Source organism: Oryx dammah, unplaced genomic scaffold (assembly GCF_014754425.2).
Source record: "Oryx dammah isolate SB20612 unplaced genomic scaffold, SCBI_Odam_1.1 HiC_scaffold_28, whole genome shotgun sequence".
In the NCBI taxonomy this organism is placed as follows: Eukaryota; Metazoa; Chordata; class Mammalia; order Artiodactyla; family Bovidae; genus Oryx; species Oryx dammah.
This window is the reverse complement of record NW_024070212.1, coordinates 20,592,439-20,619,758: the sequence shown is the minus strand read 5'-3', so window position 1 is coordinate 20,619,758 and position 27,320 is coordinate 20,592,439. Positions and strand designations below refer to the sequence as shown.

Here is a 27,320-nt window from a genome sequence, read left to right as displayed (position 1 = left end):
GACAGACCTTAGTCAGCAAAGTAATATCTCTGCTTTTGAATATGCTATCTAGGTTGGTCATAACTTTTCTTCCAAGGAGTAAGCGTCTTTTAATTTCATGGCTGCACTTAGCCGTACATATATTTGTATCCATTCTCTCCCAAACTCCCTCCCATCCAGACTCCTCACTATCTTTAAATACTTCTAATCCATCTCAACTCCCAGACTGTCCACGTGAAGAAGGCAGTGATGGTCTTAAATATAAAAAGGCAGAGAAACAGGAAACATAGGACTAGTTTTTGTTACAGAATGAAGAGTTTAGCTGACTGTGGGTTATAGTTACGAGAATTAAAACTTTGTTTTATTTAGTTATGTATCTTATATAGTTGTATATTTGGATATGGTAAGATCTTGGATCAGCAATTGAATTACTGCCCACTGATGTTCAGGACATTTGTTAGGCAATGAGTAGGAAATCAAGCAATTGAAGCTGAGCCTGGCCGACCCTGAACCGCGTTTAAGTGAAAGCCATAGCCATCTTCACCTTTAGCCAACCTGCAGAGTTTAGGCTTATGATCTCCTACTTCCTGTTCAACAACTTGGCTAAAACTGGATTTGGGGTCTTAGTATCATCTGTTTTACCCCAAGACCACATCTTCCTTTCTAAACAAGAGTAGCACCAGCACAGGACTTCCCTGATGATACAGTGGATAAGAATCCTTCTGCCAGTGCAGGGGACATGGGTTTGATCCCCGGTCCAGGAAGATCCTGCCTGCCTCAGGGCAACTAAACCTGTTCATCACAATTCCTCAAGCCTGTGCGCTCTCGAGTCCGCAAGCTGCAGCTGCTGAAGCCCGTGTGCTACAGCCTGTGCTCCACAAGAGAGGCCCCCACAGTGAGAAGCCCGCACACCACAACCCAGCACAACCTAAAATTAAAAAGATTTTTAGAGTAGCACCAGCACAGAACCTCCTACTTACCCAATTCAGTGAACCTCAGATCTTTCAATGCTATACTTGCAAATCTTCCCACATTTCTTTCTCTTTAAAATGTGGGAAATTGTCAGAGTGACTCATCACATGCGAAAATACTTCTGCTGTCACTACAGATCAACTGTATCTGACAGTAGCAGCTAATCTTGAGGCAGAGGACAGTGATGAGTCTTTACTCATTCTTCATTCAAATATTTGGGTGTCTGGTATGTGCCAAGAACTGGTCTAGGTGTTTGTTTTATTCACTGATATATATATCAAAGATCCAACCATCATGCACCTACCCACCTATGGAACTTACTCTGGGAGAGAAGAGGGAGGAAGAGAATGGAGACAGACACCTTTTTAGATCCAATTTCTCTCATATTAATCAAAACATTAAAATTATAGTTAAGTCATTGGAGGCGTTGGAAAGGGCTTGGGACTTCCCAGGTGGTGCTAGTGATAGAGAACCTGCCTGCTCGTACAGGAGACACAGAAGACGCAGGCTTGATCCCTCGGTTGGGAAGATGCCCTGGAGGAGGAAATGGCAACTCACTCATTTTCTTGACTGGAAGATACCATGGACAGAAGATCCTGGCAGGTTACAGTCCATGGGGTTGCAAAGAGTCGGATGCAACTCAGCAAGCACACAAGCAAGCATGCATGAAGAGGACTTGATGCCTGAATTCCCTTTACAGCAGCTACTGTAGTGACCTGACTTCTGTTTGATTTTTCCCTCCATCTGGGAGCTTCCCACTCTGCAAAGCTTTTTCCTGGTACCTTTGGTTGTCTTTAAGCCAAAAGCTAGCTCCTTATGCCTTCTCTATTTGGTGAAGCTGTGCCTCATAGGACACCTCAAAAATAAGTCTATTTCCCACATGTAATAGCCTTTCAAATTCGTGTGTGTGTGTGTGTGTTATTTGTGTTAAATCCATTTATCTGTCAATGGACACTTGGGTTGGTTCCATCTTTTGGCTCTTGTGACTTGATTTGTGGCCTGGCACATGGTCTGTTCTGAGGACTGTCCCATGTGCCCTTGAGAAGAATGTGTATTCCATTGTTGGGTAGAGTATTCTGTGTATGACTGTTAGATCTAGCTGGTTTGCATTGTTAAGTCCTCTAGTTCCTTACTTCTGTCTGGTTATTCTATCCAGTATTGAAAATGGGCTATTGAAGTCTCCAGCTATCATTGTAGAATTGTATTTCTCTTCAATTTCATCAGCTTTTGCTTCATGTATCTTCCCAGCTCTAACAATGTATAATTGACAGTTACAGTTGTATATGTTTGAGGTGTACACATCATGATTTGCTAGACATATACATTGTGAAATGATTACCACAATCAAGTTAATTAACACAGACCCATTACCTTACATAGTTACCATTTAGTCTTTTAAATTCTTGACAATGTTTTCCTTTCTTCCCCCAAACCTATGGTTATTCAAACTAAATATTCACATAATGTCTTACAAAACCTCTTCCCTGGTTACCTTTCTTGACATTGGCCTAAAGTGAGGTTGCCAGGACTGGGCTCACTGTTGATTAACTCATATAACACTTAATAACTACCCTTCGCCATAGATATACCTACTTTACAATGAAGGAAACAGGCACAGGGAGGGTAATTTACCCAAAATTACATTACTGGTAATTTCAGGTATAGTCTGATCAACTCAGAACAGTAATACTATCATCTTCAAAAGCCAAGTGTCAATTAATGTAACCTTAAATTGAGTTTTTTGGGTAGGGGCAGCTACTTAGAGTGTCATTAAGTTTTCTGTACTTTTTTCTATAGTCATCAGTTCAGACCTCACCATTTGGTATTTATACAATTTACTTTTAAGTTAGTTTAGTATTTGAAATATATTCCTGATTAAACTTTAAACTTACTAGTTTTTATTCTTCTATCTTGACTAGATATTTTAAATACTAGTCTCTAGTAATTATCCATCAACACATTAAGTCATCTGTATGATTTAAGTATATTAAATATGTTTTCCATGTCTCCATCCACATTTAATAATGTGCTAACTTAGGAACAAACAGCATGCTATTAGAATCTGTTTGGGTTGACATTTGGTCCAGTATCAAGTACTCTTAGGTATGGTTGTTCAGCTAGCTAAAAACCCATTAATTTTTCTATCTCCAGTTCACTCATTAGTCTTCTTTACACAAATGTCTTGAAATATCTATTCAAAATGTGCTGGGAGAGAGTATGGCATAATTAAAACTTGCTTTCAAATACTGACTTCAGTCTTTGCTAAAATGAGTGAGTTTAGCCAATCTCTTAGTCTCTCTAAGCTTCAGGATTTTTTAATCTGAAGGAGGCTAATTCTACCACCCATAATATTCCTCCCTCTATATCATTTATATGCCTTTGGATGCTTCTATTGTATATCACATAGAACAAGTTCATCTTTGTTCATTTTTGTGACCAACACCCAACAAGGCAGATGGTACTTTAGAAGGCCCCTGAATGTCTGCTAAGCTAGAGTGAACCTCAGTTCTTGTGATAAAAGTGTTATTAAAAAAAAAATTTAAAATATGCAGACAATAGCTATTGTGACTAAGAGATAAAAGGAAATAAGGTTAGTTTGGCACAGCTTGGTCTTGGTGAATCTATGTTTCTGCTCCCTTGCTAAGGGTTCCCTGTGGACTTCCCTGGTGGCTCAGATGGTAAAGCATCTGCCTATAATGCAGGAGACCCAGGTTCGATCCCTGGGTCGGGAAGATCCCCTGGAGAAGGAAATGGCAACCCACTCCAGTATTCTTGCCTGGAAAATCCGATGGATGGAGGAGACTGGTGGGCTACAGTCCATGGCGTCGCAAAGAGTTGGGCACTACTGAGTGACTTCACTTTCACTTTCTTTAGGCTTTTACATGGGATTGGTAGAACACATTGGTCTACAGGTTAAAATCCAGTCATTCCCTATTTGGGAAAGTTAGGACTACATCTGTTTATTTCCAGGCTATTGTTCATAGATTTTTTCCCAGGTCACCAAGAGAAATTCTGCAGTTATATTTGCAAATTCTTTCAGAAATCTTATTTCCAAGGACTTAAACCTCATGAACCCATCACATTCTCTTATCTACCAATTTGAGCTTCAGTACAGCCTTAGTGATGATTGTTATGCCTCTTCCAGTATGAAGATCCAAGTGGTAACTTAACCAAAGTTTGAGGGCATGAGTGAATGGACCCAACCTTAATTCATGAATATGTGACCTTGTATTACTTACCAGTTTATATATGTTGTCTGTCTCTTTGTCTACCACCAGCAGAGAGGTCTGATCTCCACCCTTTCTAATCATTTCCACCACAGTGTCATGATCAAGGGACTCCACAGACTTGCCATTGACAGCAACCACCAGGTCATTGTTCTTCAAGCCAGCCTTTTCTGCTGGACTTTTGGAATCTATGTCCTTGATGATTTGACCTACCCACCCCCCAGAAAAAATTTAAATAGAATTATCAGAAAGATCCATAGAAAACAAACTGGGGGATTTCTGCTGGGGCCTAAAGCCCTTATAAAATAGATATAAAAGGCATGCTGAGTACAACTGTCCTTCCCACTAGGATATCTATACACATCCTATCCACCTCGCTCTTTGGTCAGAACTAATTCCAGGAATAAACCCAGTCATTAATAATGAAAGAGTCTTAAAGAAAAGAATGTTATTACTAAAAGTGTTTGGGATTCAGTCTTGATAAAACAGCATGCTAAGCAGTAAGGGTCAGCAAAGTCCCAGGAAATCAGTGTGCATACTTGTATGCTTATGTAGAAGCTAAGCCATAAAAAAGGGGAGAGGATGGGAAGAATGGTGAACAAAACCAAAGAATTCAGACCCCAGGAAACCTAAGCTAGCCTTTTAGTAGCAGTTGGGCAAATTCAGTTGTGAATGGATTTGTGAGTGCGTACCACACAGATGGGTGTTGAGTCTTCAGGAATTGAACCATCTTCACCAGAAACCTTCAGATCTCTCACCCTTAATTTTTTTTTTTTGCCCCTCATACAGTTTTAACAAGCTCCAGTTTCACTTTTCCGGCTAGTTGCTTGGCATCTCTTGGTCACCTGTCAGTGGGAGCACCATCCTCCTGTCACTGACAGGCAGCATGGTTCTCCCTCAGCACCCACTCCCTGTGTCTAATCAGCCAGGTCCTTCAGTGATACCTTAATATTTTTACACATCTCTTCTGCAGCCCTACTTCCTCCACCTGAAATGCAGTTTGTATTCATTCCTGCCTTGAATTCTTCCTAAACTGCTACCTTACCAGTTGCTCTCCCCTCCTTGTTTGCCTTCTCCAGTACAGAGTCATCTTGATGCACCGTCTGAGCGAGTCACTCCCCAGCACGACAGCTTGAATGTGAGCTTTGGAACTAAACAGACCTAATTTTGATTCTAGCTGTACTAGAACTATTTGACCATATAAAAATTGTTGTATCTTCTTCAAGTCCCCAGTTTCAGCAATTCTTACAAAATTATTAGGAGTAATTGAGATGTGTAAAGCCCCCAAGGCAATGTAGGTTTAATTTTTCTTCTCTCTCACACTGTTCAAAAAATAACTCCCCACTAACTCTGAAAATAAGTCTAAACTCCTCAGCATGCACTAACAGTCCATCATATGTCTCTCCAACTGACCTTTCTAACTTGATTTTCTGTGCTACACTTTAAATGGCAGTCAAACTGAGCCTGTGTCTTCCTGCTTTATTCACACAATCCTATCTTCATGGATCGGACGTATTTGTCCCTACCCCTCAACTTGCCTAAATTCTATTCATACTATAAAGCCAGAGCTCAAGTGCTACCTTTACTTTGAGGTCTCCCAATACCTTTTTAGTGAGGAAAAACTTGCTCCAGCATTGAATTTCCATAGTATCTTACCTGCCCTGTTTTAAGATGTTTCTTACCATCTACCTTCAGTTATGGACATATGTGTCTTATCTCCTCTAGTAAATAGGGGTCTTCTTGACTGAAGAATTCTTATCACATTCATTTGATATTCTCAAAGATCCTGAGGATGTTTTTATACCATATGAGTCAAATTAATGTTTCATAAATTAATGTAAATATATATGATGGAAAGAAAATGGTAATTCTGGGTGAATAACAGTTTTCATGGCCTGAACCTACATTTTTTTTCTCCTAATGTATTCAGCTTGTGTAGGAGGACCTTAATTCTTATTGAATTACAGGGAATCAGAAAGACTCCTGGTTCTATTCATGTCTCAGATCCCCACCCACACCCCTGCCTCAGATCTAGTAGGGTGTTGGCGCTGTCACACACCAGCTCAAAGTTGAGTACTTCTCAACTTTGCGTTCTATGACCGCTGTTGTAGCTTGAAATCAGACATGGTGGGAGTATTTATACCACAACGAAACAACACATACTACAAATCAGGGCTTTTTCCCCCCGCCCCCCAGAGAGCCAATTTACTGGCATGCTACTGCTCAGATCCAAAATTCTGCTGTATAATTCTGCTATGAAAACCTAAAGATACCCTGATGGGGGGCTGGGGGGCCTAATGGAACTCTGGAGTCAGACTGGGATGAAGAATTGGGTGGTTACACTGCCAGGTTTTCTGCTCTTCAAGTGCCTTACCTTTCTGTTCTGGGCTTTCCCTCAGGTAGAAACCATAGCCATTGCTTCCCTTCTTCATCTCTACAACACGGGGCTGGCAGGGTAGCAGTTTCAGACTGGCTGTTTCTCTCTTGACTTTTATCTTCTGCTCGCTATGGTGCTTGTCAGTTTCCTTGTCCACAAGCAGGAATGTGATGCGGCTTCCAGACTTCTTCACCTGCAACAACACTCACAGGTGAGGACCAACATCAGTCTCCAAGAAAGATGCTGGGAAATAGGAAAGTTTCTGTGTTGAGGCACACAGTCTATAGATTAAACAGGATATATGAGATGTAAGTCCTGAAAGCTGTAATACTGTTTTGTACCACCTCACTGGTATTTATTTATCTTCCCTTATATAGTTGTTTTTCCCTTTGTTAAGTATGACGTCACCCACACAGATGCTAACTGAACCCAAGTGAAAGCTGGAATTCAGAAAACCCAGAAAGGTACTTAGGTGAAGACTAGGAAAGGAATTTGGAAAAGAAAGTAAAGGCCTACTTTGAAATATCATTCTACCAAGAAAAGATACAGTTGGTCAATTTTCAAGGTTCCATATGACCCCAAAGAAAAACCTCTCGAGTGTTTTCCATGCATCATGCTGGGGCATAAGACTTGGGGTCTAGCACATCAGACACTCCCCATGTGCAACTCGGCATTCATCACCCACACTCGTCATCTTCCAGCTTGCATTAAAACACTTTAGTAACATTGATTCAAGATCGAATTTGTTACAAGTTTAGAGAGTGATTCCAGTAAATTACACATAAGATCCAGAAGATAATGGTTCTTTAGAACACTTTTCTTCAAGACAGCATGAAACTAGCAAAGGCCTCATTCCAAAGCCCTATGTTAACACTGCTTACACCACTAGTGAGTCTATTGGCTCTTAATACAAAGGTTTAGCTTCCCATATCACAGTCTTCCCATTAAAAACTACCATTCCTGTCTTCCTGGCACTTCCAGTGAGAGCAGAGTGAATGTTAAAGGCGAGAAAGTGCTCCTTTGGGATAGACCTTTTCCACCACCTCCTCGTGGCTGGCATCCTCTACATTCTCTCCGTTCACTTCAATCAAGTGGTCATCAACCAGCACTCCAGCTTTCATAGCCACACCTTGAGGTTTTATATCAGTCATGTACACTCCAGTTTTACCTGAAAGAGTAGGGGGTAGACAAGTGTCACAGCTCCATTACACTGAAAGTCTTAACAGCAAAGGGTTTTCTCCCAATAATATAAAACTAGAACTTCGCATTTTAGGACTAACTCAGATAGACTTCGATACAGAACGACAGTTAGAGCTCAGAGCACAAACTTGACACAGCCATTACTCAGTTGGTTTTTATTGATTTGAATAGGGTTTCTGAGCCCAAATAAGTACAAAGAAGGAATCTCAAGTGGCACTGGCCTCTTGAACCAGAAAGTGGCGAATCGTGCCCACTAAGCATCGCTGTGTCATACTCCCTTTCCTTTGCATTTGTAGAATTAGATGGCATCTGCTCTGTTCTGTCCTCTTTAAAACTATCACCAACTACCACATCCCAGTGGACTGAATAAATCTCACTGATGCAGGCTAAAGAAAACAGGCACAGGAAGAGAGGAAAGCACAGACACATACAGTCAGGCTGGGTTAGCAGGGAGGAGGATTCAGGTGCTTCTTAAAGAAGTGCTGTCAGTACTGTCAAGATATTAATATTTCAGCCTAGGCAAAGGGTACCTTCATTATGGCTATATAAACCATTTGTAAATGATAATAATAATTTAAACTCTGCTTTCTCAAATACTTGGCATTTCTCCTATTACCTTTTAATATGTTTGTCATGAAGAAAACATCTCCATAAAGCTAATTTAAACCTTTGACCACAGATATTACACAAAGGCCAAACGAATAGCCTGAACTGCAATTTCTTTCTTTTTTTTTTTACCATATTACTGATAATAAACCTCTGAGAAATGCCAAGCTTCCCTTGACCACCTATATCACTGTGTTTTAACAACTGACAAACTCAAGAGATATCTCTTATAGCTAGTTTATTTCTCTTGCTAACAGGTTAAATAAGTCTTAGAAACTTTTTGCAACCCCATGGACTATATATAGCCCACCAGACTCCTCTGTCCATGGAATTCTCTAGGCAAGAATACTGGAGTGGGTTGCCATTTCCTTCTCCAGGTGATCTTCCTGCCCCAGGGATCAAATATGCATCTCTTACATCTCCTGCTCTGGCAGGGAGGTTCTTTACCAATAGAGCCACCTGGGAAGCTCTTTATCACTTCAGCAAATTATGACCCACCACCAGTGCCTCTCTAGTACAGAAAGAACAGGGAAGGAGCAACGCCAGAGGTGGAACCAAAACCCTGACCAGCTATGGTTCCAACCTCAATTCCAGTGAAATCAAAAAAACCACGGGCAACTGTTCATGGGTCAGCCTGCAACTCTGAAATTCTAGGAACAGAATCTAGTACTTTCTGATGGTTGGGGTTTCTCAAATCACTGTACCTCTCAGCTAGAGGTCAGGGAGACATCTCAAAGCATAGCCACAGCTGAGGGTACTACCTTGATGCCACAGGAGGATGGGGATCTTGGCCGTGCCTGTGGCAACTCTTAACAGCAGCTGATACATAAATAGGTGCTCAAGGATTTTTTGAATAAGTGACCACCTGGACACTCAGAGATGAAAAGAGATATCATTCTAATTCAAAAGTAGCTCATGGAGAACCTCCTTTTTCTTGCCTCTTATTCTCCATTCTCTCCTCCATCTTTACCCCCAGAGAAGCATCAACCCTCTAACCCTCTGGCCTTGAGGACTCAGCTTAACAAGCACAGGGAGACGGGAGCGCCCCGTGTCCCTCCACTGTTGCCCACCATCCTGATCCCTCTTTGCACAGCTGTACAAAGGAAGGGCCGGGGAGAGAGGCTGCTGTTGAATCTCCATAGCAATTGACAATTAGTCAACGAAGTCATTAACAGATACCAATCTCTCTCTTCCAGAAAGCTGCTTGTCCCTGCCCCACCTTCAAGCTCACCTTGGACAGTTTTCAGAGAGAAGCCATAGCTACCCCCCTCCTTCACTAGGTAGCAGAGCCGTGGCTGCGTCCACATCTGTGCTCCTCCGTTCATCACAGAGGGTGGCTTCTTATCGTTCAAACTCGACTCCTGACTTTGACCCAACGCTTTCAAGTCTACTTGCTTTTTCATGGCTTTCTCGTAGGAATCCCCATCCAGAACTAGTAAAGTCACTGAATTCCCACTCTTTCTGACCAGATCCACAACCTAAGAGGAAGAAAGAAAAAGATTAACTTTAACCAATAACCCTCTATCAACCACCAGGGTTGTGGGTGAGAGAGCAGTGCTCACCATCTGACTCTGCAGATTCTATCAACTGACCCCTGACATCCGAGTAGTCAGCAGATCATCCCCCAGCCGTCTCCACCTGGGCCCCACTAAGATCCAGGGACAAATTAGGCTGGGTCTTTAGCACCACTGGACTCTACAGAGTGCAGCCCAAGCCCAGCCCAGGGAACTTTTACTAGGACAGGTCTTCTCCCGGGATGAATGCTGCCCCAAAGCACAGCAGGTCCTCCTGAGTCTACGGAGACTGCACAGTACAGTGAAAGGAGCACCCACTTAGAGGCAGATAGACTCAGGGTGAGGTCAGACACTCCCATATGTTCACTGTGTGAACACATTAGCAAGCTAGGGTGTCTGAGCTTCCACTTCTTCAACTGTGAAATGGTACCTCATGGGTTGTGCCAAGGATTTAACAAAATAATGAATATGAAATTGCCTAGTATAGTCCCGTTCACATAGCAAATATGCAATGCACATTAGACCTGACACTATTCAAACCTAGGAATAACTTTTACAGTTCTTGGTTAATCATAGGAGAGTGATTAGCTGGCAGAGTATAGCTGTAAAGGTATCCTGCCCTACCAGTGGCAGCCAGGAAAGCTCCACTAACACCCAGAACTAAAATAATCAGAGAGATAGGGGCTAAAGAGATCCTCGAAGAACTCCAAATGTCTTACTTACCTGCATATGCTCTTCCTTATCCACGAAGACACCATTAATCCTAAGAACTCTGTCTCCATCCTGGAGACCCGCCTTCTCTGCTGGGCTACCTTTCTCAATCACCCGGACCAGGTGGCCATCAGTGTCCTTCTCAATTCGCAGGAAGAAGCCATAGCTTTTCCCTTCCTGTTTGGTTAGCTTACATTCTCGGGGGTTGAAGGTGGAGGCCATTTCTGTGATGAAAACCAAATGGGTGAATCCTCGAGAAAGAGTCTAACTGGGGTGAGAAATCTGTACTTCATCTCCTGTACATCTTTTCTTCTAATCACACCAGCTCCCAGCTGTTCAGGTAGCAACATTTGGGGTATGGGAGGTCACCTTCCAGGACTTGCTAGTGATTTCCAAATCTATTCCTCCCCAAAGATGACCTTTCACTTGAGTTTCAGACCCATGTATTCAGCTAGGTACTGGACACAGATGCTTCAATTTCAGTAGTTCCAAAACCAAATTCCCTTTTGTCCCATGACCAAAAGAAATTAGTTCCAAATATATTACCTAAAATTTTAAAGAAAATCCAAGTCCACTTTCATTTAAATATCTGAAGAGCTTGCCAAGTTCAAGGTATTGAAGATAAATCTGTGGACAAGACAGATCTATACTTTTCCTCTTGTGTCAGGGAGAACATGTTTTTACAGAAATGTGAATGATCTACTAGGGAAGAACAGAGTGATAAGGGACAATATAACAGAGTCTTGGGAGCAAGGAATGGAGTGGGAAGAATAAAGTACTGCTTCCTAGAGAAATGACGTTTCCAAGACCTGAAGAATTAGTCAGAGTGGTGAGATGGGACAAGATAAGGAAGACCTCAAGCAATTAAAAATCAGAGAAGTCAGACCTTAGAGCTGACATGACGCACTGGAAACAGCAAAGTGGTTTCCAGGACCGTGGAGTTCTGGTCAGAGAGGAGTAGGGATTTCCCCCCAGAGAGGGCCCCCACTGCCAGGTCAGCTTTATCCCTCCTGAAGCCCCTTCCTTTTCCACCCATCCTGCTACTTTCACTCCATGTAGGATCAGGTTCTGGGCCACAGGATGAGGAAAGGGAAAGTGTAAAAGCTTGGAGCCCTGTCACCCAGTCATTAAGTGTAAGATTCCTGCCAGGCACAGGAAGCCATATTCACTATCCTCTGATAAACCATAAAGGAAAAGAATATGAAAAATATATATATGTGAATCACTTTGCTGTACAGCAGAAATGAACACAATGTTGTATATCAACTAGACATCAATAAAATTTTTTAAAAAGATTTCCTTCCAGGGGTCCCCAACCCCTCCTGGTAGAAGCAGTTTTTTTTCCATAGGAGATTGAGAACAGAGGCCAGAACTGCTGGTGTGTGTAAAGCAGAGGCTAGACTCTGCTGGGCCAACTGCCTGCCGGGCAAACCCTCATGTTCCCCTCCTCACAGCTCCCCACCAGTAGCTCAGAATAAACCATCCGTCTCTCCTGGAAGGACAGGAGCCGAAGACTGCACAGGGCATGGGTGGGGAGTGGGGGGTTGAAGGAGAGACAACAAAGCGCTCCAGGCTCCCTGGAAGCCACGCATGGCGTTTCCAGGTGGCCATCTTGGACCTCTGTGCCCACAGAGACACACAGGACACGTGGGGCAGAAGGCCTCCCATGGCCTGACCCCTTGGCTACCTCACTTGGTCTCTGCAGAGTCTGGCAGACAAGCCACCAGGGGCGTGGATGACTAAGCAGCCAAGGAAACAAGAAACAGTGTTTCAAATAATGTCTTACAAGAGCCTGAACGTAAGGCTGAGCTCACCCCACTGAGGACCAAGGGCAGAAAAAAGTGAAGACACAATCACCAAGGTTGCCACCCACACTTGGGAGAGTGTTAGCTGCTCTACTGTATCAGGACCAGCCACCAGGAAGATGCTGCTTTGGGAGGAAAGGGGAGAAGTAGGGAGTTAGGGGAGAAGAGGGCAGCACCAGAGTGGGGCTTCTCACACACAGGCATCTGTGTGTGGTCCCTCTCACTCTGACCTTTGGCTTCTCTTTCCACTGATCATCTATCCCACAAGCATCGATTCCATTTTCCAACTTGAATCCACATCTATGTCCAAACTTACTCCTAGATTCCTATCAGCCCTCAATTTCATAGGCCTGCAAACTCTTCAAGGAAAAGAAAGAAAATCCCTCTGAAATTTGGAGGTAATTAATAGAGAAACTTCATCCAAATCCTACAAAATTCTAAACATGTCCTTATAATTATTCAAAATAAAGACCATTAGATGAGATATTTTCATCAAGAGATGAGGCTGTTTGTGACCAACATATGAATGCTCATTTCTAAAGTTGTTTTTTTAAACAATAAGTGCTGGAGAGGGTGCGGAGAAAAGGGAACCCTCTTACACTGTTAGTGGGAATGCCAACTAGTACAGCCACTATGGAGAACAGTGTGGAGATTCCTTAAAAAACTGGAAATAGATGCCATACGACCCAGCAATCCCACTGCTGGGTGTACACACTGAGGAAACCAGAAGTGAAAGAGACACATGTGCCCCAGTGTTCATTGCAGCACTGTTTACAATAGCCAGGACATGGAAGCAACCTAGATGCAGAAAAATGGATAAGAAAGCTGTGGTACATATACACAATGGAATATTACTCAGCTATTAAAAAGAATGCATTTGATTCAGTTCTAATGAGGTGGATGAAACTGGAGCCTATTATACAGAGTGAAATAAGTCAGAAAGAAAAACACCAATACAGTATATTAACACATATATATGGAATTTAGAGAGATGGTAACGATGGCCCTATATGAGAGATAGCAAAAGAGACACAGATGTAAAGAACAGACTTCTGGACTCTGTGGGAGAAGGCGAGGGTGGGATGATTTGAGAGAATGGCATTGAAATATGTATATTATCATATGTGAAACATCACCAGTCCAGGTTCAATGCATGAGACAGGGTACTCAGGGCTGGTGCACTGGGATGACCCTGAGGGATGGGATGGGGAGGGAGGTGGGAGGGAGGGTCAGGATGGGGAACACATGTACACCCATGGCTGATTCATGTCAATGTATGGCAAAAACCACTACAATACTGTAAAGTAATTAGCCTCCAATTAAATTAATTTTTTTTAAGTAATAAAAAAAAAAGTAATAAAATAGTTGTTTAGTCATTAAGTCATGTCCAACTCTTTGCAACCGCCGGGACTGTAGCCCACCAGGCTCCCCTGTCCATGAGATTTCCCAGGCAAGAATACTGGAGTGGGTTGCCTTTTCCTTCTCCAGGGGATCTTCCCAACCCAGGGATCGAACTAGAGTCTCCTGCATTGCAAGCAGATTCTTTACCACTAAGCCACCAGGGAAGCTACACATTTCTAAGGTACCCACCCCTAAAATTGAGCCATCTCACACTCTGCAGTAGCAACCACAGGATCCTACTCTCTCAAGGATGGAAAGTGAAACCTCCTTGATAGAAGGACAGTCTAGTGTTTGGGGAGAAGAGAAGAGCAAAGCTTTCCTGTATCTCAATAGAGACCTGAAAGTCTGAAATAAAAGGAGACACAAATGCGTTTCTGGGCAAATTTTCAAGTTGTTTTGTTTGTTTGTTTGTTTCAAGTTTCAAACAGAGAGTAATTACTCAGATCTGCACTTATGTCTTTGAAGAGTCAGGTGTTCAAGATCAGAGTTTCTTTTTAACATCTATAGTTGAAGCCCAGAGAATTAGAGCCAGTTCACAATGATAAAAATACTGATAGAAATGCTACCACATTGATGGGGAAACAGCCACTCCTCCAACCTCCAGGTCACATACATCCTTTCACTCTGTTTGCCTTCCCCACAATTCAGCCACTAAAGGATTAATGCTGGTGCCCACCTCAAATATTTAACACTGTCAACTGTATCAATGCAGAAAGCCAATCAAAACCTCCAAAGCCTGGACTTACATAGAGCCCTGAAACTATTTGTCTCCTTTGCCATCTTGTAGAGATGGTTCAGCTAGGAGTCAAGAGGACTGGGCTCTGGTACAGATCCAGTCCTGGTGGGTCCGGTCCACACCCTGGTGTTCCACTGGCCCCTAAGGCAGGGCTGGGATCCGTCACTTTAGCAAGACTGTCACTGCTCCATGATGAGGCTGCCTGGGACTCTGGAACCTGGGGCTGAGCTAGGAAGGACCTTTGTATTCAAGAATGCTGTTTCCTCACATATCATATATTAATGCATATATATGGAATCTAGAAAAACGGTACTAATGAACCTGTATGTAGGGCAGCAGTGGAGACACAGACATAGAGAACAGACCTGTGGCCACAGTGTGGGAGGGAGAGGGTGGGGTGAACTGAGAGGGCAGCATTGAAACAGGTGCATTACCATATGTAAAGCAGACAGGCAGCAGGAATTTGCTGTATGATTCAGGGAGATCAACCCGGTGCTCTGACAACCGAGAAGAGTGGAATGGGGTTGGGGGTGAGAGGGAGACTCAGGAGGGAAGGGATATATGTATACCTATGGTTGATTCACACTGATGTATGGCAGGAACCAACACAACAGTATAAAGCAATTATCCCCTAATTAAGAAATAAATTTTTTAAAGTACTGTTTCCTGTTTCTTCCTCCTTTTCTTGCAAATCAAAACCACAGTGAGATATCCCCTCACATTCATCAGAATGGCTGTCATCCAAAAGACCGCAACTAACAAGTGTTGATGAGTATGTGGAGAAAAGGAAACCCTCATACGCTTGTTGGTGGGAATGTAAATGGGTGCATGGAAGACAGTCCTCAAAAAATTAAAGAGTCCTCAAAAAACTAAAAATAGAATTATCATATGACCCAGCAGTTCCACTCCTGGTATATATCCAAAGAAAGTGAACACTAATTTGAAAAGATACACACCCCAGTGTTCATAGCACTGTTATTTACAATAGCCAAGATACAGAAGCAACCCAAGTGTCCATGGACAGATGAATGGATAAAGAAGATGTGGTACATACATACCATGGAAAACTACTTAGCCACAAAAAAGAATGACATTTTGCAACAATATGGCTGGACCTGGAGGGTTCTATGGTTAGTGAAATAAGTCAGACAGAGAAAGACAAATTCTATATATTATCACTTATATGTGGAATCTAAAAAATAAAATGAATATAACAAAACAAAATAGACTCACAGATATGAAAAAAAACTAGTAGTTACCAGTGGTGGGAGGGAAGGGGAGAGGGGCAGTACAGGGGTCAGGGATTAAGAGATACAAACTACTGTGTATAAAATAAATTAGCTACAAGGATATATTGTACAGCACATGAAATATAGCCAGTATTTTATAATAACTTTAAACGGAGTATGTATGTGCTCAGTTGCTCAATCATGTCTGACTCCTCAAGACCCCATGGACTGTAGCCTGCCAGGCTCCTCCATCCATGAATTCCCCAGGCAAGAAATACTGGAGTGGATTACCATTTCCTACTCCATTAAATGCAGTATAGACTATAACAATTTTGAATCAGTATGCTGTACACCTGAAACGGAATAGTGTAAATCACTATACTTCAATTTTTAAAAATTAAAAACAAGTAAAGGTAATGATTTAAAAAAAAAAAAAAAAAGATCCTGTTTCTTTAGTCCCCCACCCCCATCTTCCACTTCCTGAGAATACAGGAATCAGAGCCCTGTGGTAGATAGATATGTAATTAGTGAATGCCCATGGATTTCTACAACATCATATGAGCAATCATCTGAAACTGGAGTCCATCAAACCCTCAAGAGGCTTTATTCCCCAGTTTAAATAGCCAAAATAAAGCACTGGAAATCAAAGAAAGCTCTAACCATTTCTGAGCTCTGAGAAAAGTCAATTCTTGGCAACAAAGTTGCTTGTCTGTGGGAAGGAGAACAACGTGCCCGCTGGTAGGTAGGAAAGACTCCAGGTAAGAGCCAGAGATTTTTTTTTAATCAAACTTAATTATTAATTGTACCTTTAGACCCCACCTTCTAAAAGGATTAGAGCATTGCTACCAGGAAAGGGAATAATATGTCCATGGTCAAGGAGAAAATGCAGGTACGTCTTAGAAGTTAGGAAGGCTAGGTAATGACAGCAGAGGAGGGCAGGTAGGCCCTATGAAGGTGGCCAGAGAAAGAACTGAAGCCACCAAGTGATTTTCCACAGCAGAGAAATATCTGGTAGGATCCAGGGGACTCTTTCAAGGCCAAGGCAGGCAAGGGTCTCCCAGGTCCAGGCAGCCATCAACATGGGCCCATTCCCGGTCCCAGGGGAACACCCACCCTCCCCGCAGGGCCGGGTGGAGCCACAGGTCTGAGCAGGAGCTGCTCCTGAGAGGATCATGACCACAAAAGTGAGACTCAAACCACCAGAAGGGTTCAGCTTAGCTGGCCAAGGCTAGCAGGAAGCCTCATTTTCCCCTCAGTTTGTGTGTTTGCGTCTAGGACCTGCAGGACTTCCCCCAACAAGCCTAGTTTGTGAAAAGAGTGAGACTGCACTTTAACTGATCCCCAGGTCAGCGGGATCCCCAGCAGTGAAGTGCCGCTGCCTTGTCACTGGCGCCTCAGAAAGCCCTCCATTCCATGATAGTTGCTGCAAGTAGAAAGGCCCAGTTAAAAAATACCATGGGTGTGAACGCTCCTAAGCCCCCACTTCCACTCAGTGCAGGGGAGGACCAGAAGTGAGGGCATTTAAAAGGTACTGGCTTCTCTGGTGGCTCAGAGGTTAAAGCGTCTGCCTGCAATGCAGGAGACCTGGGTTCGATCCCTGGGTCGGGAAGATTCCACCTGGAGAAGGAAATGGCAACCCACTCCAGTATTCTTGCCTAGAGAATCCCATGGACAGAGGAGCCTGGTGGGCTACAGTCCACGGGTCACAAAGAGTCGGACACGACTGAGTGACTTCACTTTCACTTTATCAAAATCCTTTGTCTCCTGAGAAATATTTGAGCATCTCAAGATCAGTGGGAACCTGACAAGAACACAAAGCATCTCCCCAAACAAAAGGAAACAGGGTTTTCTGAATTACTTCCTGCTCTAAAGCAGTTATCTAGTGAAGTCGCTCAGTCGTGCCCGACTCTTTGCGACCCCATGGACAGTGGCCTGCACCAAGCTCCGCCATCCGTGGGATTTTCCAGGCAAGAGTATGGAGTGGGTTGCCATTTCCTTCTCCAGGGAATCTTCCCGACCCAGGGATCGAACCCAGGTCTCCCGCATTGTGTTTCCAGGTATTATTTTATAAAAGAATACTGAAAATAGAAACAGACCCACAGATCTTGAAATCAAACTTTTGGTTACCAAAGGAGGAAAATGAGGGAAAGTGATGAATAAGGAGATTGGGACTGACATATACACACTACTATATATAAACATATATATATATACATTTATAGGGAGGCCTGGCGTGCTGTGATTCATGGGGTCACAAAAAGTCGGACACGACTGAGCGACTGAACTGAACTGAACTGAATAAGGACCTACTGTATAGCACAAGGAATTCTACTCAATATTTTGTAATAACCTATATGGGAAAAGAATGGATATATTATTATATATATAAAATAATGAATGGATATATTATATACTTTATGTATATATATATGAACAGATATGTATATTATATATACAAGTATATAAGATTCACTTTGCTATACACCTGAAACAAACAAGACATTATAAATCAACTATACTCTAATAAAAGTTTAAAAAAGAATCCCCAAACTGCTACAGATCAGATCAAACACAAGTCAGGGAAAAGCAAATTTTTCTGAGGAAGGAAAGGAAGGAAAAGATAACTCCTGGAAAAGTGAAGTCAGCAAGAATTAGAGGATCTTCATTCATCTCCTCAGTCCTGGGAGTTGTCTGCCCAAAGGCAGCAGCTGGTTTCCTCTGACAGAACAGATTTACTCAGTGGTTAGCATAAATCTATAGACCATTTAAAATCACATTATTGTTTAAAACTCACCATGCTATATTCACGCATGCTACATGATCTCATTAATCCTCACAATCACCTTAACATATTTAATCTCAATCCTAGCTGGCCCTCAGAATCACTAACAGAGACTTATAAAAACATGCTCAGATAGGCCCCACCTCACATCTACTGGCTCAGTCCAGGCCTGAAACCGGAACATGGGCATGTTTAGAATCCCCGCGAGTTTAACAAGCTCATGCTCCAAACCACTCTTTCTGCTCCCAGCTCCCCTTCTCTCCCCCTCAGCCTTGGGATAACACCCTCATGGATCAGAGAAGAATGTCAAGGCTGGGTGAACTATTAACAGCTACCTTGAGCTCACCTTTACTCAACTTGAGAAACCAAGGTGGCAGCCTAGTTAGGAGAGGTTCTCAGGATCCTGCTCTGCCCACGATTCCGCCTGACCTGCAACATAGGAGTGTGTGACAACCTAAAGCCTGTGCCTCTGCTTCCCACCACATTCTAGTTCTGACCCAGGCAAACAGAATCCAGCAGATGAAAACAAACTTTAATAGCTGCCACAGGCTCTTTGTTCTGTGAATTAAGTCCGAGGGGACCCTTTCCAGCCCCCCTAAACCTAACCACCTTAAGAGCTGAGGCTAGGACTTCCCTGATGGTTCAGTGGTTAAGAATCCGCCTGCCAATGCAGGGGACAGGGGTTCAGCCCCTTGTCGAGGAAGATTCCACATGCTGTGATGCCACAACTGCGGAAGCCTGCCTGCCTTAGAGCCTGTGCGCTGTGACAAGAGAAGATAGCACCATGAGAAACCCGAGCACCACAGTGAAGAGCAGCTCCCACTCACCTCAACTAGAGAAAGCCCACATGCAGCAACAAAGACCCAGTACAGACAAAATAAATAATTTTTTTTTAAAAAGAGTTGAGGCCATTTCTCTTCCTCCATCATCCAATGGGTGGAAACCCAAGTTCCATTCGTGTCTGAGGCCAAACAACTAGATTCTCCAGTGAGCATTCTGGAGTACATGCAACTTGTTTGGGATCATGAACAAAGATCCCTCAAAATTCTACTGAACATCAAGAAGACATACTGCCCCAAATCTGATTTCATAAGTCCAAGCCACAAATATTTGCCTCATACTGTGGATGGTGATTGCAGCCATGAAATTAAAAGACACTTGCTCCTTGGAAGAAAAGCTATGACCAACCTGGACAGCATATTAAAAAGCAGAGACATTACTTTGCCAACAAAGGTCCATCTAGTCAAGGCTATGGTTTTTCCAGTAGTCATGTATGGATGTGAGAGTTGGACTATAAAGAAAGCTGAGCGCCAAAGAATTGATGCTTTTGAACTATGGTGCTGGAGAAGAAAGACTCTTGAAAGTCCCTTGGTCTGCAAGGATATCCAACCAGTCCATCCTAAAGGAGATCAGTCCTGGGTATTCATTGGAGGGACTGATATTGAAGCTGAAACTCCAATACTTTGGCTACCTGATGTGGAGATCTGACTCAATGGAAAAGACCCTGATGCTGGGAAAGATTGAGGGCAGGAGGAGAAGGGGACGACTGAGGATGAGATGGTTGGATGGCATCACCGACACAATGGACATGGGTTTGGGTGGACTCGGAGTTGGTGATGGACAAGGAGGCCTGGTGTGCTTTGGTTCATGGGGTTGCAAAGAATCGGACACGACTGAGCAACTGAACTGAACTGAACTGATCTGCAAAACACTGTTAAGTGGTTGAAGGAATAAAGTAAAACAACACCTCTATCCTCATGGACTTTATAGTTAAATAGGGGTGAAGAAAAGTTTTAGTACAGAATGAGCAACCACTATGAGCAGAGTATAAATGCTATGAGATCTACATGAGACAAATTAAGGAAAGCTTCGCAATTTACATAGGATTTGATTTAGACATTGACAACAGATGGGCAGGACTTCAGTGGGACAGAGGTAGGAAAAGAATATTCTAGCCACAAAGAATAGTATGAACCTCAGGCATGGAAGTGGCAAAGTTCTTGGGGATGGTCAAAGAAGAGCTAAAACCCAAAGTGACTGAAGAACAGCCAACAGGAGGACAACCAACACATCCTTTTGTCATGGGTGACAAGTTAGGCTTTAAAGGCCTCTAATAACAGTCCAAGGGATCTGGCCTTAGTTTGGTGGTCAGCAGGGACCAACCAGGGGCGTCCATGGTGGCGCTCACGGTAAGGAATCCACCTGCCAATGCAAGAGTCGCAAGAGATGCCTGGTTCAATCCCTGGGTCAGAAAGATTCCCTGGAGGAGGGAATGACAACCCACTCTGGTATTCTTGCCTGGAGAATCCCATGGACAGAGGAGCCTGGCGGGCTACAGTCCATAGGGTCACAAAGAGTCGGACACAACTGAAGCGACTTAGCACACACTCAGGCATGGACCAAGCAAGGCTTATAAGCAGAGGAAGGACAGGATCAGAGCTGGGCTCCACAGGTGGTAGGAGGGATGGCTGTTGTACTAATCCTCCTCACGTGCAGCCTGACCCCGCACCTCTACCTGTGAATAGAGGTGAAAGAGCTGGAGGAACTAGAGAGGACTAAGCCACACGTGGTACTAAGTCTTCGATCCTGTCCTCTCAGATTTCTCCATACAGAGATGGCCTCAGACAGGACAGGTACAACAACACAGGTGTACAAAACACTTCTTTACACTGACCACGAGACACACCAGGTCCCTGTGACTCTCCCTAATTACTGCCTACCTCACTCACACACAGTTTTGTTGTGGATTTGAGAGGGTAAAAGGCCAGAGGTCCCCAAGCTGCAGGAGGAGATAAACTGCAAGTGGCAGTTTTTTTCTTCTCTGCACACAGTTAAAAGAGGCTTCTTTTAATTCTGCATAGATTACACCTGATTCTGCCTTGAGCTAACCAGTGCATTTTTCTTATGGAAATATTCTTCTTAAGCTATGTTAATGAAACTACGTATTTGCTTTGGAATCTGCCTTTCTTCAAAATGGTTCTGCTTAGACTAACTTTTTTTTTCTTTTCTCAAACTTTGAGCTGATAATGGCTTAACAAACCAGTATTCATATCAATCGTTTTGTGACCAGGAGATAAAACTCATATTGTGGGAGAGGGGCCTGATGAAACTCCCTCAACCTTGAGGTGTCTCTCTTATCTGATTAACAGCTTTCTAACAGACATAAACACCTTGCTAAAAACTAGCAAGGGGGCATTCTTTCTGCTCCCTTCTGATGTCTATGTCAGAAGCTTTTTCTCTCTCTCTCATACTTTAATAAAATTCTGTGACACAAAAAGCTCCAGTGGTCAAGCCTGGTCTCTGGCCCCGGACTGAAATCCTCTCCTCCAGAGGTTGCTCAGAGAGGTACGTGCACAATTCTGTCTTCTAAGGTCACTGCCCAATGTGAACACAGCTCTGTGCTTGTGACTCCTCTCAGCTCTGAGTTGCAGAACACCCTAATTCTGTGGTTGTTTCTCATTCTGTCTGCTTCTCCACAAGTGGCATACTTTCCCTGGACTTATCACCCTTCTCCAGTTTTTTTCCTGCGCTTCCCTCTTAGCTCAGTCAGTAAAGCATCTGCCTGCAGTGCAAGAGACCTAGCTTCGATCTCTGGGTCGGGAAGATCCCCTGCAGAAGGAAATGGCAGCCCACCCCAGTATCCTTGCCTGGAAAATCCCATGGACGGAGGAGCCTGGTGGGCTGAAGTCCGTGGGGGTCCCAGAATTGGGCACAACTGAGCGACTAACACTTCACCCTTGATACTTTTTCGACTTCAAGCTTTAGACTCCCCGTCTGTTATGGACTCAATTGTTTCACTCCCAAAATTCATATGTTGAAGCCTTATGACTATTTGGAGATAGAGCCTTGTCAAGAGATAATCAAGGTTAAAAGAGGTCCAAAAATGTGGGTCTGGCATCTTTATAAGAAGACACAGAAAAGCATATATGCAGAGAAAGGGCCACGTAAAGAAACAGCAAGAAAGCTGCCATCTGCAAACCAACAACAGAGGCCTCAGGAGAAACCAGCCCTGCTGGCACCTTGACTTTGGACTTCTGGCCTCCAGAACTGTGAAGAAAGAAATTTCTGCTTAAGCAACAAGGGATTCTGCTATGTGGTATTCTGTTATGACAGCTAGGAGACTAATGCATCTTCCAAGTAACACTGCCTACTTGGGCTGAGTGTTAGAAAGGAAGAAGTTAGAAAAAGAAAGAAAAAGACCCACAGGTTCATGCTTTGGTGACTGACAGATAAGTTGTACCATTAAAAGATGGTATAGTCATGAAGAATGATATGGCAAAGCCAGTTTGAGATGGTTTTAAATCAGAGGACTGAAAAAAAAAAAAAAAGGAATTGAATATCTACTTCACTTTACACACAAAAATTAATTCAAAATCAAAGAAAAAATTAAGAGCTAGAACTGTTTCTTCTAAACTCTTAGAAGAAAATATGGGGATAAATCTTCAAAAGGTAAAAATTTTTAAAAATCAGAGGACTTGGCAGAACATCCTGCAGGTAGACAGAAGTGTGGGCCTGGAGCTTGGGCAACAGTGGCCTAGAATCCTCACAGCAATGCTCTTGTGACGCCCGGGAGTAACAACATGAAAGGAAGAGAGCCAAGGATAAAGCCTTGGGTAATACTGATATCTAGGTGACAAGAAGGAAGCTGCGAAGGAGAATCATCAGATGGCCAAGATTTTGCAGTCCAATCTAAAAGAGGATTTTCAAGACAACATAGTTAACAGTGCAAAACCCTGCTAGGAGGTAACAAGAATAAAAACAGAAAATGCCACTAAGTTCAGAAAATGGAAGTTAAGGGCAGATAAGGGACTTAAGAAGCAAGTGAACCCTAGTAAATAACAGAGGCAAGGAATACAGATACATCCTGAAACAGATACATGAGAGGACTGGGATAGCAGTTTGAGGGGGAAGTAGGGTTAGTGGATGGGTTTATTTTTAATGTTTGTATATCAAGGGATGATACAGACAGCATAGAAAATGGGTTTGGCCTTGATGAGATGGAATACTTCTACTGAGGCAGGAGAAGAGTGGGAAAAATGAGACAAAGAGGAAGATAAGGTCAACTTAATGAGACAAATGAGGAACTTTGAGAATGTAGACCATTCCACATTCTCCACTGGGCCCCAGACTGATAAATCGGTGAAGGTGACTAGGAGAGGAGTGTGGATTAGCGGTATTTACCTCCAAAGGCCACTGCACCAGTCCATCCTAAAGGAGATCAGTCCTGGGTGTTCATTGGAAGGACTGATGCCAAAGCTGAAACTCCAATACTTTGGCCACCTCATGTGAAGAGTTGACTCATTGGAAAAGACCCTGATGCTGGGAGGGATTGGGGGGCAGGAGAAGGGGACGACAGAGGATGAGAGGATTGGATGGCATCACCGACACAATGGACATGAGTTTGGGTGAACTCCGAGAGTTGGTGATGGACAGGGAGGCCTGGCGTGCTGCGATTCATGGGATTGCAGAGTCGGACACGACTGAGTGACTGAACTGAACTGAACTGATGAGGAAATCAGAGCCCAGCATGCTGGATCTTCCAGTCTCTCAAGAGAACTCAAAAGTCCAGACTTATATGAAATGTCCCCATATTTAAAAACAGGCAGCTATTTCAAAGTTGTAAAATACTTTATGTAAAGTAAACAGAACTGGACCCCTGGGCTGGCATTTTATAATCTTGGCAAAAAGGCTATCCAAATTAGCATTGTTTCACTATAAACAGGCAACATGTTGAATAAAAATTTCTAAGTAACAACTTAGGCCAAATTAGACAGATAAATATGGATCTCATGAATTTATACAAGACCAATCAGCATGATTTCTCATGGCTTTTTCTATGTATCGGGTTTATCAAAAAGTTAATTCTGGATTTTCCATAAGAGCCTATGGGAAAACTCAAACTTTTTGGCCTACCCAAGACATCAAGAATAGAAGAAGAAAGTGGTCACTTTTACCCCAGGTTGGAGCATGACATGTTTAAAAACAGACGGCTAGGAGGTGAGGGTTTCTATGTTTACAATGAGCTCTGCTGCTGTTTGCTGCTAAGTCACTTCAGTCGTGTCCGACTCTGTGCCACCCCGTAGATGGCAGCCCACCAGGCTCCCCCATCCCTGGGATTCTCTAGGCAAGAATACTGGAGTGGGTTGCCATTTCCTTCTCCAATGCATGAAAGTGAAAAGTGAAAGGGAAGTCGCTCAGTCGTGTCTGACTCTTCGCGACCCCATGGACTGAAGCCCACCAGGCTCCTCCGCCCATGGGATTTTCCAAGCAAGAGTACTGGAGTGGGGTGCCATTGCCTTCTCCATACATGAGCCCAGCGTTTATAAAGATGTGAGACTATGAGGCTGGTGTGAATTGTGAGGAAGAGAAACTGCATGAGGGCTTCCCAGGTGGTATCAGTGGTCAAGAATCCACCTGCCCATGCAGGAGACACAAGAGACTCAGGTCTGATCCCTGGATCAGGAAGATCTGATGGAGTAGGAAATGGCGACCCACTCTAGTATTCTTCCCTGGAAAATTCCATGGACAGAGGAGCCTGTTGGGCTACAGTGCATGGAGCCACAGAGTCGGACACAACTGAGCAGGCACGCAGCACTGAGCTACAAAGACGGAGCAATGGAAAAGATGAAGCGTTCTAGCTTCTGTTCTAGTTCTAGCTTCTATTCTAGTGTTCTGGCTGGGCAGGGTGAATGGGAAGAGGGAGGAAGAGGGGACTGAGGGAACAGTTTTGACAATTAAGCGGCTGACATAGGAAAAGTCATCTTAAACAATGTTTAGAACAGAGTAGTTTCCAGTAACAAAAAGTCTAAACATAGGTATGTGGCTGATGTGAAGGGAGTTTGTTTTTATTTCCATCTTCCCTGAGCATTCTAGTCTGGATAAAGTGCATTAGAAAGAACCAGAGTTTTACAGCCAAACCCAATTTTAATTCCACTGTCACCACTTGCTAGCTATGAGAACATGTGTGGCTTCCTTAATTTTGACCTGGAGATAGAAATACACCAGAAATAGGAAATGCACATGGATCAGTGCACCGGGCCAGCATCACAGAAGATGGATGGTCTAGAGCAACCTAAGCACAGTGTCTGGAGCAGAGAAGCCCCCTCCAGGTGGACCATATTCCCTGCTCTCTGGTGGAAGTCCTGAGACCATGGGAATCCCGTTCCCTGTGATGACATTTGAGCAGTGTTTCTGATTTTCCTTGTGAAGCAGACAAGAGATTGAGCGAGGGACTAGGGATGAGCAGGCCTCTTGATTGTCAGGTCAGAGATTCTCTGTCTCCTCACTCTGGACCATCTCTGCAAAGTTAGTTTTAGCTGCTGAAAAGTCGGCTGAAGATTTTGTTCCCCCATGAAATCAAGTTCAAATAATGAACTCAGATTTCCCTAAGAACTATCATGTAAGACTGAAAGCTAGGGAATTACCAAAATGGAACCAAATGCCATGTATTAAGGAGCTAAAAGATTCTGGGGAGCTTTTACAGAGCTAAGCTGGCCAGAGAGTCCAAACATCTGGAGAAAATTAGTTCTAACAGATCTGAGTACAGATAGAGCAGCCAACGGACCCACATACAAGGGTGGAGAAGATGGACTGAGGGAGTATACTGAGGTGTGGATGATCGTGGTCACCAGGGAGTGACCAGGGAACAGGTTCACTCACTGGACCGACATCACTGGATTTCCAAAAGATTAGAGAAAGGATGTGGGAGGAAGAGCATTCTGCTTGGAGGGGGAAATCAGAAAGGGGCTGTGAGCAGTGACAGCCAGGTGCAATAACTACTGTCAAGAAAGAAAATACCCAGTGCTATCTTCTTTGTCTTTCTCCTCAAATCTAGGATGTAGTGGATCATTCTATCAATACAGTAATCTACTACCATCAGTCATGAGTGCTTTGGACCAACCACCATCTTATCTAGAGGAAAATAGTTAGGAATCAATGGTGCAGACACTGTCAGACTGCAAAGAAAACACAACCTTTCCTTACAAGGTGCTTATGTAAACAACACCCAAGGCATAAAAAAGTCAAAGGACAAAAATTGAGCAAGACAGTGGGGAATAATGTTTAATCCTAGTTACTGCAATTGTAGGAGGATATTCGTATAACCTAGGATGTAACCAGAATTTCTGTGTAATGAGTTAGACAAAGAAATCACTAGACTTTTGTTGGGCTTCCCTGGTGGCTTGGTTGGTAAAGAATCTGCCTGCAATGCTAGGAGACCTGGGTTCAATCCCTGGGTCGGGAAGATCCCCTGGAGAAGAAAATGGCAACTCATTCCAGATTTCTTGCCTGGAGACTTCCATGCTCAGAGGAGCCTGACAGGCAAGTCCATGGGGTCACAAAGAGTCGGACACAACTGAGTGACTATCACAGACTTTTGTTGGAAAACTACAACTGGTAAAGACTGGTGATGTTATGTCAGCACCTAAGGGCTTCTGTGCTGGGCCAGGTGTGTCTGCCTTCTTTCACAGCCTGCCTAAGAGCCTTGGGAGACACTTTCTTCCAACAACATAAAAGAAATCCTATTGTATCTCAGTTGGTCTTGACAGATGTCTCAAGCAAGGAGGAGATAAATGAAATTCAACTTCATCCTTCTTCAAAAATATTTACCTAGAGCAGATCCAGTATCTTTGCTGCAGATTATATTTAAGCCAGCTGGATTCCTCCTTTAAAAAGCAAGAGGTGTGGAAATTCAAAACACTCAAGTGTATTAGTTTTAAATTAGTATCAAAAATAGAAAAATAAGTGGGGCCCCAAGATATGTTTTTGCCAACTGTACTTTCC

At 43.4% G+C, this 27,320-nt stretch overlaps 1 protein-coding gene and 1 non-coding gene across 4 annotated transcripts in view; one reads left to right on the top strand and one right to left on the bottom strand.

Moving 5' to 3' along the window:
* Nucleotides 1-27,320, bottom strand: part of PDZK1 (PDZ domain containing 1) — a 55,634-nt gene that overhangs the window by 4,359 nt on the left and 23,955 nt on the right. For all 3 annotated transcript variants that reach the window (XM_040230858.1, XM_040230859.1, XM_040230861.1), the window contains 5 exons: nt 10,599-10,810; nt 9,593-9,839; nt 7,587-7,723; nt 6,553-6,748; nt 4,191-4,387 (listed from right to left, as the gene is read on the bottom strand). In XM_040230858.1, coding sequence (XP_040086792.1) covers nt 4,191-4,387; nt 6,553-6,748; nt 7,587-7,723; nt 9,593-9,839; nt 10,599-10,808 — 987 coding nt within the window. In that variant the 5' untranslated portion in view covers nt 10,809-10,810. The remainder of the gene's footprint in view (nt 1-4,190; nt 4,388-6,552; nt 6,749-7,586; nt 7,724-9,592; nt 9,840-10,598; nt 10,811-27,320) is intronic.
* TRNAY-AUA lies at nt 3,612-3,683 on the top strand. The gene has a single exon. It is a non-coding gene; the product is annotated as a tRNA-Tyr (tRNA).